The 18,058-nt window shown below is 32.1% G+C and overlaps 1 protein-coding gene across 3 annotated transcripts in view; it reads right to left on the bottom strand.

Moving 5' to 3' along the window:
- Window positions 1-214: 214 nt before the first annotated feature.
- The window catches only part of LOC145727544 (multicopper oxidase 3-like), a 28,877-nt gene continuing 11,033 nt past the window's right edge, over window positions 215-18,058 (bottom strand). The window contains exons 2-12 of one of the 3 annotated variants that reach the window (XM_081977160.1): window positions 10,691-10,850; window positions 10,500-10,637; window positions 9,102-9,228; window positions 8,885-9,042; window positions 7,490-7,716; window positions 7,182-7,433; window positions 6,100-6,284; window positions 1,561-1,756; window positions 1,298-1,510; window positions 1,012-1,242; window positions 215-951 (exon numbers count right to left, since the gene is read on the bottom strand). In XM_081977160.1, coding sequence (XP_081833286.1) covers window positions 803-951; window positions 1,012-1,242; window positions 1,298-1,510; window positions 1,561-1,756; window positions 6,100-6,284; window positions 7,182-7,433; window positions 7,490-7,716; window positions 8,885-9,042; window positions 9,102-9,228; window positions 10,500-10,637; window positions 10,691-10,850 — 2,036 coding nt within the window. In that variant the 3' untranslated portion in view covers window positions 215-802. Of the gene's footprint in view, window positions 952-1,011; window positions 1,243-1,297; window positions 1,511-1,560; window positions 1,757-1,991; window positions 2,906-2,957; window positions 3,169-3,840; window positions 4,054-5,498; window positions 5,695-6,099; window positions 6,285-7,181; window positions 7,434-7,489; window positions 7,717-8,884; window positions 9,043-9,101; window positions 9,229-10,499; window positions 10,638-10,690; window positions 10,851-18,058 lie in introns of those variants that run through there. The other 2 variants (XM_081977158.1, XM_081977159.1) reach the window with 2 other exon arrangements.

The following is an 18,058-nucleotide window of genomic DNA, read 5'->3' as shown; positions in this document are numbered from 1 at the left end:
AAATGGGTGGTTGTTTAATAATGGTAAGACAGTGAGGGAAACCGAGAAAAGGTACATGCAGTTTGAATTGGTCAGTAAAAAAATGGCACTTAAAGATTTGGCTGATGTGTTTGCTTTATGGGTTATTGGAGTGCATTTGTCGTCTATGGTTTTTGTTTTTGAAGTAATTTGTTATGTAGTGAGAAGATGTTTTTTGAAGAGAGAACAGTATATATAAACTTGTTAAGTAATAAAACTTTATTTATGAAAACATTCAAAAACAAAATACATTTTGGCAATACATTTTCTGCGCTCAAAAATAATAAATTTTTGTTAATAACGTTACCCTACTTATGGCTATATTATTAACTAATATGTACATATCTGTAAGATGTTATGAGGATCAGTACATTAAAGGTTATATTAACATAACAAACCAACCAAGTTTAATACATACTAACCCTCATAATTACGGCAGTTAAAAGAGTTAAAAAGTATCACGACTGTAAGAATATTATGTTTTGTAACTGTAACAGTGGACTGGTGCTTTAAAATTAACAATTTCAAAAATCAGCATCTAAAACTGTAGATAGTGAGGTAGGTACTTTATATGCTTAACTTATTAAATATAAGCTGTGGGTTAGCACAATAAAATAATAAATAAACATATTGAAGATGATTGCGGTGTTTTATACAAGTTGTTACACCCTGTACTATTGAGAGAGAGTATAGTCATAGCACTACCTCAATCAGAATAAAACTTCTCACAATCATCCACTCATTTAGATCACACTTGTATCCTATCTAATCATTTTATTAAACGTCAGTGAAACGTTATTGGTGGCAAGTGGTTTCCACATTTCGGGAAGTTAGGTGGTACTGGTGGTAGTTCTGACTGGGTACCAACGTGGAATATTAAATCCATTCCTATGACTATATGGAAGAGGAAATGACAGTGGAATAACCAGTAACCTGTAAATATAAAGTGTATTAGTGTAAGGTTTGGCTAAATAAATCAACCGAGAAAAATACCTGGATTGTCAGCTTTAAATCTAAAAATAACGTATCCATTATTTGGCACTGCTAGAGTATCTTTGGCAGGTGGTAAGTTAAATTGTCTATGCAACAACCCTCTTCGATCCAAATCAAGGGCGTGTTTCAAGTTGATTTTCTTTACATTGGTATCCGGGGATCTGCCTATACCTACTACATTAAACGAGTAACCATGCAAATGGAAGGGATGACTTAAATTTGGAGATTGGACTGTAAAACAATAACATTCCTAAGTAAGCAATAAAACAAGTCAAAAGAGTGTTACCTTCATCAACTAAAACTACTTCCACAATGGCATCTTTTGGGATGTCAACTTGATGAACACATTCACAATTAGGACCGCAATTTGGAGGTCGATTATCACCATTACAAAACATTTCTTGGGGAATATCGTCGATTTGGGAAAGTGGTGGTGCGGGGGGGAAAACAAACGAAATTTCATCAATCAAACTAATAACGTGATCACCACCAACAGCAGCTGCAAATACATTAATTAACTGACATCACCACAAAAATTTCTAAGTTTACCTAAAAACCTATTGTAAGTATTGGGTTTAAACAAATCGGCTGGTTTCCAGAAAAAGAATCGGAATGGTAAGAAAATCTTAACGTCTGGTCTTTCTTGTAAAATGGCTTTGTCCACACTCTTGGCGTTTTGCAGCTGGCTGATGCAAATTGCATCGTTTCGTGGTTTGTTACATATAGCGTCCAGTGGATTAAGAACCTATTAAAAATAGGAAAAGTGGTAGTTCAAGACTGAACAATTGTTGTTTAAGTCCTTTCGTTCAAAGTGGAAGTTACCTACTACCGATAGCAAATTTCACAATAAAAAAATTACGTGTACCTACCTGTTCACTTTATATACACACTATAAGTAATGCAAAATATACAGCAGCACTGTTTTTAACGCAAAATCAAAGCTGATTTATTTACACCACCTGAATAAAACCAAAAATGTCTTCCATTTGATACAATATGTATATACAGATTGGAGTGTTTTTTTAATTATTATGCGTGTAATCAAAACCAACACCTACTTTATTTACATTAATAGCACTGAATTTATTTTTACAAGACTACCTATACATGTAATTCACATTTACTATATAAATTTATCATGTCATTTGGCAGGGTAACTTAAGATTGCATTAGACTAGTTCTGGTCTTAAGTTACAACGCGATACTCATCTAAAGTAATATGGTAACACCTTGAATACTGTGGGTACATTGTCAATAAGCTAATTCTCTATACAAGTTTAATACTAAGACTTATCGAATGGTAATAATTTACATGTTACACTGCATCTTATTTAAAAAAAAAGCTGTACAAACGAGAGGACCTACTCTATGCAGCCTTACACATATTCACATCCTTAAAAACGTAACGCTAAAGGAAAAGCACCAAACGAAGAGAAGAATTATAGAATAAATACGAAGGAGGTAGGACACTTAAAATTAAAAATATGGCGATAAAGACCATTTGGTACGGTACAGATAAATATTAGAATCTATATTATCTTAATCAAAGGTCAGCCTAGTTTTGCAAATTCCAAGAAAAATCAAATTGGCAAGAGTGATTTGAAAAATTTTTGTTTACAGATTAAAACTATTTTACTTACCACAATAAACTTTGTGCTGGCAGGATAATTCGCACCAATTTCAAAATTTGCTGACTATACGTTAAAAATAAAACTATATTGTGTTAGGATCCATATTAATTGGAGGCCTGTGATCACCACAAGTAGGGAAGTTTGGTGGAACTGGAGGCAAATCAGCTAATGTGCCCACTTGCAAAACGAGATTCATTCCAATCACAATGTGAAACAGGAAGTGACAGTGGAACAACCAGAAACCTGGATTATCTGCCCTAAATCTGTTGGGAAAAAAGTTTTATTAGATTACAACCATAAGAAATTAGTACAGACCTGAAGATGACATATCCATTATTTGGCACTGCAATAGTGTCCTTGCCAGGTGGCAAGTCAAAGTGTCTGTGAAGAAGACCTCTTCGATCCAGGTCTAGAGCGTGTTTTAAGTTGATTTTCTTCACATTTTGGTCAGGTGATCGACCAATACCAACCACATTGAAGGCGTAACCGTGAAGATGGAATGGATGAGACAAGTTTGGTTGTTGGACTAAAATGTATAATAATTTGGTCTAAGCATGTGTGTGTTACACAAGAAAAAGGGTGAGCCATGCAATTTTATTGGCTAACTAGGTCAGTATTTACTAGTAAAAACTAGACTTTATCGTAGACGGTGCTATATATGGAAAATTAAACGTGACTATAAGTCAGAAGAATCTTTTGTTCATTGACATCAACTCATTTATATTGAAAACTGACTCTTTCCTCATGCTTGAATATGTTTTTACTAATTTGTATCACCGTTGTATAGTTGGATCTATCTTATAAAATTTACATAATTTAGATTGAAGTTTACTCGAACTATTAATACTAACAGAGGTTTGAAGAGAGTTAGAATTGTCTTTCAGACATGCTTTTCTTCTAAGATGGAATTCTTCCTATAAACTGTCGGACATGATGAATGAGATTTGTGCCCACTATCAATGAAGTAAACTAAAACAATGAAGAACACAGAAAATGCTCAGCCCAACCTATTTGTTGACAATTTACTGTATCTTTCTTCTAATAGCTTTTAATTGTAATTTAATGGGTTTATCTTGTTCCCAGTTAAGTCAGAGAAAATACATTTGCCTTTTAACTTGTCTGTTAGCTTTATGCATTAACATTTTTCAGCATAAGGCGACTTATTTAGTAACAAACGTGATAAACTAGATAAACTTACCTTCATCTACTAACACCACTTCTACAATGGCGTTTAAAGGAATATCAATTTTGTGAGTGCACATGCAATTAGGTCCACAATTTGGAGGTCTGTTGTCACCGTTGCAAAATTGCGAAGGATCAATGTCGTCGTACTGAGAAAGTAGAGGAGCTGGAGGCGACATGTGGGAAATTTCGTCGATTAAACTGATAACGTGATCACCGTTTGGAGCAACTGAAAAAACCATCACTTTCAATTAATTAAGTGTTAAACTGACCGGATTTTTGTTATTGTAGACGCTTTTCTTCCTGATTTAAATAAATCATAAGTAAAGTGTTTTAATCGATAAAAATTGCTTTCCGTTTAATGAAACTTAATTATACAGTCCGCACTACTTTTTCTTATTATTTTTAAATAATTTGCAAATTGTTCAGTATGTGAATGAAAGCAGTCTCGTTTAAACCTACACTAATTGCTTTATTATGGAAATTCACTTGCGTAGATATAATTCAGCCCCACATTAATTCTGTCACTGCACCAAAGGTGTGTTTAGATAGGTATCTTAATAAAACGGTATCAGAGGCTATACTTATGACAAATCGTAGTTAGCAGTTATGAAATCTGTGATTAATAATGTAGTAACTTGAATGAAATGATACCTTTCTAAATTTTGTACACTAGAGAAGAAAGCGAAAATGAAGCTATTAGGTTTTATTTTTCGATATCCTATAAAAGGCGGGATGTTTAAAGTAAATTCTCATTAAAATTCCGCAACTGAAGTGAAACCATTAAGAGGCAATTACTTTGATACTTATTTGAAAAAAAAGTTAGTTTCTTTTTTGCTGCCAACCAATAAAACTGCATAATTTCCGTTTTATGTTAACTATATTTAATAAGCAAAAAAAAAACAGAATTTCTATTAACGGGTAAAAATGTCATATTCGAGAGTATATGAAAATATGTTTTAGAGTTTTTTTAACTTTCTCTAACTAAACGATCAGATGAAGCGTAGTTTGTAGTGAGTGATGAACTAAAAAAAAAACAAGAAAACAAAGTAATAACTTATAAGTTCTGAAAACAATAATTTAAAATGTAAATCCTGGGTATCTGAAATTTTGTACCTAGTTTGTTACTTAAATGTGGTCAAACCAAAACCACATATACCTAAACATAAAAAACATCTACTGTTTCAACCTTAACTGAATAGGTTTTGCCGTTAAGGCTGGTATGTGGCAATAATTGAAAGTATAGAAATATCTACGGGCAATAGAGATTAATTAATTAAGTCTAGATAAGTATGTAGGATAAAATTCCTCTTTGGCGAAAATACGCCGCCTTCATATTAATTAACAAGAGATTATCGACCCAGCGTGAGAATGATACATGATCGTGTTTGAAGAAAGTTTCATCTAGTCGTTCCGGCAGTGATTTGACAAATAACTGATACGAATCAAACAAATTTTGAACAAGATTGGACATAATAACCTATCCCGAGCATTTTGTTCTACTCTCGTTATGTCTTAGTAGGATAATTAATTGATACATGCCAATTGTGAAAGTAAGTACGGTTTGTAAATATGAAAACAAATCGTGACTGCTTCTAGTGTAGTATCCTTGGATATGTTGTAGTTCAGAGTTATTATCTAATTAGTAACATAACCAGTTCAAATAGGTCTTACCTAAATGTCTGTTATACGTGTTGGGGTTGAACAAATCTTGAGGAGTGTACACATGGAACCTGAATGGCAGGAAGATTTTTACATTCGGTCTTTCAGTGAGAATCGCTCTGTCCACTTCTCTGGCATTCTTCAGCTGGCTAATGCAAACTGCATCTACTCGAGATGTGTTGCAAACGGCGTCAAGAGGATTCAGTACCTATGTGGCAATGACATTCGTCTATTTACAACATTTACAGTATTTACACAATCATTTACATCTCATAAAAACCCAATCTCTGCTATTATCTCGCCGATTAATTCAAAATTATATTTACATTTAAAACTGGTATTGAGCTTCAATTTTATCTTAAAAGCAGGTGCATTATTGCTTTCTACACAGCAAATTTATAAATATGTTTCTTTTACTATAAATATTCAAACACCATCAATGCTCAACAGCTTTTGCGAATTGATATTTACATATTTGACATTTTTGTACATTTATTATGTAAATTCAATAAATCCCCACTTAAAAACTCACTTAAGATACGTTTGACCGAAAGCAACTTAAGTATAGTGCTTTTATTGAAACAACGCAAATATCATTATTTACAATACTCACCACACCCTGAGGAATACCATAGTCGTATGTGGGTGCTTGACTGAATGGTGTGTAAGGACCTTTGTAGTACCTCAATACGGCCAATTGTTGAACTCTTCTAATACCACATTCTCCTAAACCTCTAAATTGGATCCAGTAAGCTCCTACTGGTTGATCGGCGTTTATGACGAAATCGTATCTTTCACCTAAAATTTGCAAATTAAGAGTGTCACATTTTTTAATTCTTTGTTAAAGCAATTTATTTCAATAATCACACCTGCATAAAAACAATTGCGAAATACAAACTGAAGCGTGAATTGGCAATTTACTCTGCAAATGTCTAATGCGCAATACTATCAATCTTGAATTGATATATACACCAGTTTTGTGTTTAGGTTAATACTACTTAAAACACCATAACGGTACAAAGTATTTAGAACAAGTATTGAACTTGTGCTAAACCTTAATGCGTTCAAGTTCACTCGTAATTATACTTGCAAAATCTTGCCCGGCATAACAAAGAAAGAAGTAGTATAAAGATATAGTTATATGGTTTGTATTGTACTTAATTCATTTACGATATGATATCTTCAATTTTAATTAATGAAGAGTTTTCTATGAGGGTAATTATTTTTGTTTGTAATTTTGGATTGTAGTGAAGTTTTATTCTATGACCAGTATATTATTAGTTGTTAATGAAAACTTTCCGAAATAGATTACAGAGCTTTCATGAAGACTGTGAAGAAGATGAAATCATTCTGTTTTTACTACTAACTAATACATTATTAATTTTGCAACAACAAAACAATCTCACTAGACTTGAAGATGACTTTCTAGATAGCTATTTTGTATACCAAAAAAATTTGCATAACATAATACGGTAGGTAAAACTGATCAACCATTAATTACGTTCTAATTCTAATTGCGGTCATTAATTGATATTTATATTTATCACTAAAACCTTGAAGGTTGCATTTAAAAATTGTTATAATTTTTACCGTGATTGAATACGTAATAATTGCATCTAGCTGTTACGGTGCATTTAATAAACCCGACTGTTATTAGTCACCTAATAACCGTAAAAATTTCTGCAATTGACTTACCAGAGAATGAAATGATTGTGTTTACATTGACTGGATGAACAGGTTCGCCATCTGTAGCAATTAAAGTCAAAGTATGACCCTGGAAGGTAAGTTGGGCGGGACATACTGAAGCCAACGAGTTAATCATACGGAATCTGTAACGTTTTCCTGGAGTCATAGTAAAGATTTCTAGAGGAGTGTTGGTCATAAATCCAGTGTTGGGATCACGGAATTGTCCTTTGCCGTTAATCAGTACATTTTCAGGATCTTGTCCTGAGATTTGTTTTCAGTGAGTTAACTTCCAAAAATTTGCTGGAAGAATTACGTACCAGTATTGACAGCAAGTCTTCCAGGGAACCTTTCAGCAGCACCTTCGTGCATCCAATCAGACAACAATATTACATGCGTGGTTAAATCAAAATCGTACAAGTGGCTGTTTGGATCTCGATTGGGCGGTTGTCTGATTACAATACTACCGTAAATACCGTCCATTTTCTGTAATCCTGTATGGGCGTGCCAAAAGTGGGTTCCTGCGTTACCAGCAATCCATTGGTACCTGCGACAAGTGCGAAGGTTTCAAATATGTAAAACAAACAATCATATGAAGCTGTCATACAGAGGTGCCTTATATTGTTTCAACTACTTTATGGACATGAATTTAAACTGTCGCATTAAAAGATTTTGGGGCTTTTTGCATAAACCGACTATAATGCGAATGTAGATTAAGTCGTTACCATTCTTTTACGAGTGTATAGCATATAGTTGAGTTTTTGAGTTCCGCCTTTGAAGTAGATACAATCTTGCATTTTAATCTAATTTTTAGTTCTGGTTCAGTTAACACCAAAACGTGGTGAAAACTGAAGAAAGTGCTTTATCTCGTTGTTTTTTAAATATTTTAAAAAACATTGAAGAAGTTTCTCCTTACACGAGAAAATACTTATTGCAACAGCATAAAATTTACCTACTGTAATCCTTGACTTGGTAATGATAGTTCAAATGAAGTGATAAGAAACTGGTTAAAATTACCATATATCAGTAAGATTTCTGGTTTTGTAATTTCTACAATCTACACCAACTATATTGTGATTTAATTGCTTTATGCTGTAACTAGGTATTAAATTAATTAATTTTACAAACCTGACACATTTATGAGTTAAGCATTTCTGTTTCACACGTTTTCCTGCTAAATTTACTTTAAAACTCCAAACTACATACTACTGTGTTTCTAATTAATTTATGTGCACTGTTAATATATTTATGTCATTTAATTGGTCGTATTTCCCAGTTTTTAAACTAATACAGTCCTCATTAACTTGCTTCATATTACGCTCGTACCAGGTAAAGAAACATAAATACGAACAACTTAATCGCTATTACATTTTGCAATTTATATGAAATACGCAATTTCCGGAAACCGCATTATTGCAATCAGAACTTCACCTTTATGCATAAAACCGATTGAAAAAAATCAATCAATCATCGAACCTGATTTTAGAGGTGAAGGACGAATTGCATGTGTTCTCAGGAATTGAACTGCGTTTTGGAACCGCTGCATTTCACGCTTCCCATTCATACAGATTAATTTAAAGTCACTTCCATTATCGACAATGACTGTAGTAAATCAAGTTTAAATCTGTGTGAACCGGGGAATTTGTTAGACTTAAAACTGTTCACAGAATTCCAATATATTGCATGATGTTGACAAAAATCGGGAAGCTACTCACCTAAAGGCGTTTCCTTCCTGAATTGGACACTGAGTTACAAATGGCACACCGTCGTAATATTGAGATCCTCTTTGCCAAACACCGTGCCAATGAATGGTTACTTCAATTCCTTCCATGTGGTTTTCGACATCAATTACTACTTTATCTCCTTCACAAACCTGTATTATGTAATTTCTTTTAAAAATTGTTCAGTGTCGTTATGATGGAAGGAAAGTACCTGTATACTAGGACCTGGTAACATCCTGTTTACCGACAACATGGCTCTTTCTACTCCATCAGCTAGAATACATTGGCAAGTTGATGTGATGTGATTGGTAGCGTTAGGAGTGCATACTTGGCAAGCTCTAAAAAAATTGTCAAAAATATGTTTTTTTGAATGGTGTTATCAGTAAATTGCATGAAACTAACCCAAAATCACATTTTAAGAACATTTTTGTTTGTGTTTATTCGGGGGTAATATCCCTAGTGCATTTAATTTTTCCGGAAAAATTAGATGCACGAGGGATATTTGGTAAGATTATTTCCTGAGTTAAATAAACATTTTATTTTAATTAAAACAATAAGAACAATAACTTTGAAGCTAGAAAGGGTAACACTATTCTTTATGTTGCTGTCAGGAATGTGAAATTGTTTCGAATTTTTTTCCGGAAAAACTGCTGACAGCTAAGTTGACAGTTGTTAAGTGATTTTTCCACTTAAAATTTACATTTGTTATACTAATTCTTGATAGCGATTGGTCAAAATTGATAGGAAGGAAATAATCAACAATAAAGCTGAGGAAAAATCTAATTTCTCAGGAGTTAATCAAATCTCTTCCTCATTTGTATTTATGATAAAATATGAACATATGATCAACATGTTTTTTAACAGCCATCTGATTACTTACTGTATTACACGCATTAATAATTCAGTACATAATTTTCGAGGCGTGTTAAGTTGACAAACCCACGTGCCATGTTGAGAGAATTTGAAATAGCTAATTATGTTGTCGTTGTAGGATTATTGTCAATTCATCGAGCAAAACCAAATAGGTATATGATAGATTGGCTATAATATCTGGATCATTTCAGATAATAGCTTTCGCTTTTTGATTATCATTTTTACATCTAGATAAACAAGAATATATAAGCAACTGTCTAAAGTAATTAGATTGGGAATTAGGCCAAATATCACTCCATTAACCTTAACAAACCAAAATTCAATAATTAGATCGATAGCCGCTGTTCTTTGCACATTGTGTCGAAACGTGGGAAATCTAAATCAATAGAAATAAATTAGCTTTCTCCTGTTACGAACATTCGCGTTTATATTTTGACTGTTGGTTTCATTCATTTTTGCTCTTAACGTATGCTGGTGAATGACTTTTCCCTAATTGAATCCGGTTTTGCGTTAATAACCGCCCAGCTTTTATCGGCCAGTGTCTATGAACTCCTGGGAACCAAACAGCGTTTTGCAGTTATTGTTATTAGTTCACCACATTGTTTATCATTATCTGATTTCTGTTGCAAAACTGGTAATTTTCAAACCTTGTAGTTTATTGCATTTTCCATTTTCTTAAAAATTTTCACAACTCAAGAATAATTATTACCGTTGTTTTTTCATAAAAATTACTTACGCTCCGAGTACCGTGTAGTGTTCCAAGGTAAAGTGGTAGTAACATATTCTTGGTGGTTCTCCTTCTCGACAAGCTCTAGCGCATTCTTCTGGTCTAGAAAGACTTGGATTTCTTTTCAGTTCTGATGTGGGCGATGTCCTGAAAATTATTACTTGACAATAGGTTTTTAAATATGTGGGGACTTAAGTAACCTGAAGTCTTCATGTCTGACTTTGAAACCATTAGTGCCTGGACTGTAACTTATAGGACCACCACCTCTAGTTGGATGAGTTTGTAGGATATCTTGCTGACTAAAGAATTCTGAATCTACATCCCAATTGTTCCAGGACGCTGACGCCTGCTGATCAGCTGCTGCAAAAAAAACCGTTAAAATTCACTAAACTATATTATTTGCATAGCTTACGATAACAAATTATATAAATTTCTAGGGGTATTGTCGGTTTCTGGGTGTTGCCCCAACTGATTACGCGCTTTTAGAGCAGAACAACAATTTGGTATTATTATAACAAAATTACGCATATTCAACACGATTTTACCACGCATAGCATGTGATTACTTTCTTTGCTGTTACATTACGACGTTTACTCTTCATTTTCTGCTTTCTAATTCAATGTTAACGTAATATCGGGTGTTGTCTATTTACGCAAAATCTTGCACACCTCCCGTCAATCTTATATGAGTGATATTCATTTTTAATGGGTTTGCTTTCGCTTCAAACGTTTTGATTTTGTTTGCTTCAGGCTAGAATTTATATGTACACTCATAAATTCATTATAATTATTATCAATATTTGGTTTTATTGCTTTAATTTTCATTAAATTGATTATACCACCAGTAGCTGAATTAGAATTATAATATATTAATTTACACACCAACGCAATCAGTAAGAATGATAATTATGCATATTAAAAAATACCTTGAGTGACTAAAGTTGTAGTTATATAACATTCAGTATTATTTATACGTGCTTATATGTTGTTTATGTTGTTACAGCTGATAAGCTAAAGATCTTTTTAAAGGAAAAAATATGCTTCCTTATTATAGGTATTTATTACATTTAAAAAATTGTTATTTGCTAAAACTGTAATCATTTGTAAATTTTTATCTAATACGCGTTGTTGGATTATTAAATACATGCAAAACTGTGTTTTTTACCAAACGATTACTACCATCTGTAATTTTGTGGTATACACTGCGTTAAAACAATTAATAAACAGCGAGATAATGACTGTCATTTTGTATATGAGTGAATGTAAAAAAAGGTCACTTATCTGACCATAAAATATAAATTTCAGTAATAATTGTAGCTGGTTGATGTTTTTTTCTGTTAAACGTTTAAAAAGTAAAATATGATTGCGAATGTCAAGGTTTTTTAATATTTGTGGAAAACTTGCACTAAAATTCTGTTTTGCGCAAAAGTTACGTAAACTGTGTTTCGATTCTTTGGAAAAAATGTGTTAAATTTATTTCTTAGAATCGGCAAATTGTAAAATGTCAATGCTTATTATCTAGTATATTGGTTTTGCAAATTGCGGTTAATTTACATTACAAAATAGTACTCAAATAGTATTATGACTATTTTACTTTCCATATGCCAACTGAATATACAGTTGTAATATAATTAGATACCTGGTGGTTTGAAACTGCAATTTGGATTTTTACTATTTTTTGTTTGTTTTAAATGTGGTGTAAATATCAACTTTCACTTATAGTGAACAATTTAATTGACACAGAATAAATTTGTGTGTTTTTAATTTGTCTCTTGAACAACTTGACATGAAGAAAATATGCTCCACTTAACTTTTACTTAAAAAAGTCACTTACTTTCCCATCTAGTGTTAGTTATCTTATTTCAATATCGATTAGCCTATTTAATAGAACATTCTAGAATGTCAGCCACGTCAAAAGTTTGATAGGTCACACCGATATCTTCTTATCTTAGATTAATATATCGGTAACTAGACTGGCAGCTTAAATCAATTTATCAGGCAGCAAACCTTCACTCGATAGTTACAATAATTAAAACAAAAGAAACACAAGCCTATATAAAACATGGGTTTAGCGTAATTCACGGTCTAGTGGATTTATAACTTGATTCTAGTTTAATTGCCATGATTAAGTTAATATGAGGAGAGTAAAATCAATTATTTCATTTATATGTTATTTATACAATGTAAGAGAATGATGATGATTTATTAACTTTAGTTAAATGAACAATTAACCAAATGTTTTATACTATATTATTAGTTACGGTTGTTATCAATTTGTTGTATAATTAAAATAATATGGTAGACTACTAAACAGGTTAATGATTATTACTGACACTCACAAAATAATACACGAACTTGGGCCAAAGTATATCAGAAAAAGGATCTAACCTAGTAACTTATTGAGAAATCAAAATTTTAATCTAGCACTAAGGCAATCAGCATTTGGGAACCGCGATTTTATTAATTATTACAAAAGATTTGTCAGTAAAACAAAGGATTAATTGAGCAGTAATTTCGCTTGATTTCTTTAGCGCTTTAATGACCGATTGTTCAATATTACAAATGTGAATTACTTCTTTCTCAACAGCTACTAAATTGGATTGATAATTATAAAACTGATTAGAGTCTCTAAGGCTATCCATAAAATTTTTTTAAATAATTCCTATGTGTAAATCGGGTAATTAAAATAACACACCATAAATGCACATACCACACCTGACCGATTTATTGGTCCTAAAATAGTTTTGAGCCAAGAAACGCTATTAATAAGTACTTAGATGTTTCCCAAAATGTTGAAATTAACATTAAGGATTGGCATAGTTAGTTTAATGGGCTCCCAGGAAATTATTTGAAAAAACCTTGCATTGTGTTGACCGTGTTAGTGGTTCAAGAAAAAAAAAATGTTGCATAAAATTGTACGTAATTTATTTTTGCCTCAATTAACTTTGAAATTAAGCCATACTTGGTTTGGAGGACAGATTGAGTGATATTATAATTGTTTTTTAATTTGTAGTTACAAGTGTTTGTGCGAAACACATTTCGACATTTTGTTAGCAAGTTGTTAATCTGTGTGACTAGATTTTTAGTTGTGATTATACAAATACTAGTTTTGGGATTTGCAAGCCTTGTAACCTAAGAAAAATGATACAATTTGTCTTATACCAATAAATTTGTCTTTAATAACATAGTACTGTTTGGTGGATAAGCGAAAGGTTACAAATTGACCTTTTATTTGTGCCGCATATTAAATATATATTTCATGTACCTGATATCAATTCTGTCAGATATTTCAATAAATAATTGTGTTGCATTGTAACACTTGGTCCAATAAAAGAACAAGCAATGGGTTGTACTCTTGTTGCTGCTAAAAGGTTAGAAGCTAAAACGTGCAGTAAATTTAAAGCCCAAAATGGTAAATATACACTATAATTAACTTCATACTTGGTCTATTTAGTTGATTGAGGATATCAGACAATGCGTGGTCTACTACACGCACTAAATCTTCAGTCAGAAGTTCAAGAGTAAATTACAAGGAAGTCTGCGAACATCATTCACTGTAATTATCTTTATTACCTGTTAATGAGATTGTATTGTGACAATAACGTTGCTACACTATAATAAACACCGGAAACGTAGGTAATCTTCAAATAATTAATTCAAGTAAATGCAAGGATACTGATCCCACAGGACATCCCTTGTCAAAAATCATCATAATTTGATTGATTAACAGAACTATTCCGTAAAATTAGACTTGTGAAAAGATAACTGTTTCTAAATCAGGCATTCTACAAAAAATTTGAAATGGTAATTACCCGTAAAAGAACATTAACTGAATAGTTTTTGTTTTGGAATTGCCAAAAATTTCTCGCTTCGGAATGCGAACAAAGTAAAACGAAAGTCATTGCCGTACCACTTTTAGGGACGATCTGCTCTAGTTCCTTGGTTTTTGTGAGCAATATGGACCGACGACCACTGAAATCGTGCCCACAATGATCTTCAGGGACACAGCTTGTTAAAAATGACTGGTAACTGACTTTAGTTGTTGGTTAATCGGCTGGTAAATTGTGGTTTATCGTAACCAAATCACGTACCTAGAAGATATTTCAAATTTCGTTCGTTCCATGTTAAAACCCTAGGAATAAGATAATTTTTGGTCACGCCGATAGAGAAAAAGTAGACATATCGAAACGCTATTAACTTTGTCCTTGGTAAGTTTAACACAACGACCACAGTACAAAGAAAATCATAATCATAATAAAATTAAAAAAATGTGGCAATGAATTGCAGAAATTTCGATTGACACTTCCTCGATTTGTTTTAGTAAGACATGAACACTTGTTGTAGTTGTATTCAGATCAGCACACAACATATGTTTTTAAGATGTGTCAGGTTGAAGAGAAATTTTTCTGCTTAATGGTTTTGAGAGACTCATTGAGCAGATGTCTCTTAAATGTAAAATAATTTATCTGGTACAATCGTATGTGACTTTATTGTTACTGCCTGACCTCAAAAAGACGGAATTATATTTTCCAACGCAGATAGATTTATTTTCACTTAACAAAACTTGCTAAACGTAAACAAAAAACGATTATGTGGTAATAAATCAACGTATCATCATATAACTTTTTGAATTAAACTATCGTAATATTGTTACTAAATCATGTTATTTCCGTGTAGTATCGTGAAAGTCTCGTGATTTTCCCCGTTAATTATCTTTTAGCCATCGTAGGTTTTAATGACATTAGAATAAAGTTTGTTAGCAATTAAGCGCAATACACTCCGCTGAATTAATGATTCAAATCTTGGTCTTGTGCGTTTAGATACTTATTGGTAAAGGTATTAACGGATGTTGATGGTTCTAAAGTCAATAATTTCTGTGCAAACACTTCCTTGTTTGTTTTGTACTACACCTACAACTGGAATAGGTTGTTAAGTGTAGTTTCTTAGTCGTAGGTTGAATAATTGACGTGTTAATATTAAAAAGATGGTTATTTTAATAACAAACGTTCAAACTTTACCAAACATCATAAAAACTGCTAGAAGTTTCATAGATTAGAACTGAAACTACCAAAAAAATATTAGTCAACACATTATTTTCTTCTAAAATATTTTCAGTGTTTTTTTCAAAAATCTCATTAAATAACCATGTTCTTAGTGAAACATTACCCAATTATTCATTGCCTGATATTCAAACTGTACACCAGAAACTATTACCTGTTAAGTGGAATAAATAATACCGCTATTAGTGTTTTGTTTAAACAAATTACGTTTAAGTATTCACCGTTGAGTAGACACGTTATAATAAACAATTTTTTTCCTGTATTTTTGTCAGTACACGGATGAATAGCCTAAGAGTCACTATAAGGTGATAAAACACTAATGATTATTGAAAGAAAGTAAATTAAATAGATCGTAACTTATTGTATAGATTGGGAAAAGTTACGGTGCATAATGTTCCAATAAGTGTCTAATCAACACTTTTACTTCATTAGTTATTATTAAATATTATTTGAAATGATAGCTACAGATAAATTGCAATACTTCCGTTTCTTGTAGTAACATGTTCTTATTGTTTTGAACGATTTATGGTGCGTGTAAACCGCATCGTATTACCCACTTACTTTTCCTAACCGATGGTGAGATAAAAGCCAAAATGTGAGTAATGGGAACAGTTATGCCCGATTAATATTGTTCAATAAACAAAACCGTAATACAGGTCAAGGTGTTTACATTACGCCTTAGAGTAAATGGTTTTGCGTAATGTCCGTTCTTTGTCCAATCGTTGTATCAAAATCACATTAAAATCATTCAAATATTTCCGCGGGTTAAGCAAAAAGCTAAGGAAATTGATTTAAGCCGAGTAGGAAAATGTTGGGTAACTGATCTTGCAGCTATTTTCTACGCTTTTTAGGTATGTAACTATTGCCCAAGCTTTAATTATCCGGATAGTGTCACTTGAAAATTCCATTCTCTAGTAGGAGTCTGAAACAAGATTATAACTGTTTGGACGTTTTAAGAAGATAAAGTACCACTTTTTCCTATAGGAAATCAAATTACGTTCTTAAGATAATTTCTAATTTCTAATTAATAACGACCAATTTAATACAAGTTAAAATAGCGGATCAAGAAGAGAAATTCTTTTTTCTTGTATTTAGAACGGCCAATTAAAACTTAATGGATGACAGTATAATGATATTATTAAATGTACAGGACTGATATGTTTATTTTGCTGATTGATGATGATGATGTTAAGCTGGAATTTACTATTTTGTATCAAGTGTAAGGTTAGCTAAAAGTTAGCTAAAAGACTTTACTAATAAAAATGTACTATTTTCCAAATATATTTTTTTAAATCTCGTAAACGATACCATTTGTTGAAAATTTGTATTCATATCAACGTTCATATGCATAACAAATTAAAAACATTAATAGTACTGAAATTGAAATTCATTATAGATGCACATCATGTAAGTAAGAAGTATAAAAAACTGAACACGTTAATCTGATAAATCTGAACTTAAAACAATTTGAAAGCGCAGTATTTCAAGAAGCTAAAAGGTTAATCTGCCTAAAAATAAGATTCTTCTGGACTATTAGCAAATAGAATAATGTAGATTTGGGCTTAATATTTTGAAAAACACATGTGAAGTAAAAACACTCATTACCAATTTCAGATATTTCTGTAAAAATGAAAAAACACTCTAAACTAATTTTTTTGTTTAACAATTTATGGATCAACATGCTTTTTTATTATACTAAGCCAATAAATCTTTACAATTTTATGACGTTTTCAAGCTTAATCCGAAGCAAAAGAAAAGCCTTTTAAAGTGTTATCTACATCATTATATAAGCGTCTCGTGCCATGAATAACACCTGAAGATTTATTTGCTTCAAGGCGTTAATTAAGAGCTCGTATAAGTTGAATTTAAAGTAATTCCCGGAAGGTTTAGTGTGTAGAATTATGTGCCTAGAATCTAACGTAATTCCTAATTTGTATTGTAATGCAATCTGTGATCTGTCAGAAATGTCTGGTGTCATGAATGAGACGAGATTTATAGGTTTTTAAACGCTAATTAAGAAACTGTCATTTAACTCGTGTATTGACTGTGAATTTCTTGATCGAGCGTATGTTGCACATATGATGGCTGTACAACTGTGTAAAGTGGTTGTAGTAATTACCGGTGTGATTAGTTTTGCAACATGAACTTGAAAAATTGTTCCCATTTGCCTGTATGTTTTTCAATGATGACGTACTATACCAGCAGGTTGTTAAAACAATCCAATATCAATGAACACAACCGTCCACATATTTTAGCATATTGGATTATTATTCGCATAATAATTTATGAGTATAGGAAGGTTGCAGTTTTCACACACATTTATCATAAATATCAGCATACTTCAGGTTTTCCTTTCGAAATGTTATTAAAATAATTAATGGACTGATATCCCGGAACTTATTTGATCTTATCTTTTGAACAGTAAAAGTTTAATTTTGTTGTATAAATTTAGCAATGGAAACTTGTTTTGCTTCTGACATAGTTTTGGCATATCCTCATGCTTTTTTAA

Source organism: Ips typographus, linkage group LG4 (assembly GCF_016097725.1).
Source record: "Ips typographus isolate SLU linkage group LG4, UJ_Ityp_2.0, whole genome shotgun sequence".
Taxonomy (NCBI): domain Eukaryota; kingdom Metazoa; phylum Arthropoda; class Insecta; order Coleoptera; family Curculionidae; genus Ips; species Ips typographus.
This window is presented reverse-complemented; position numbering and strand designations above follow the sequence as displayed.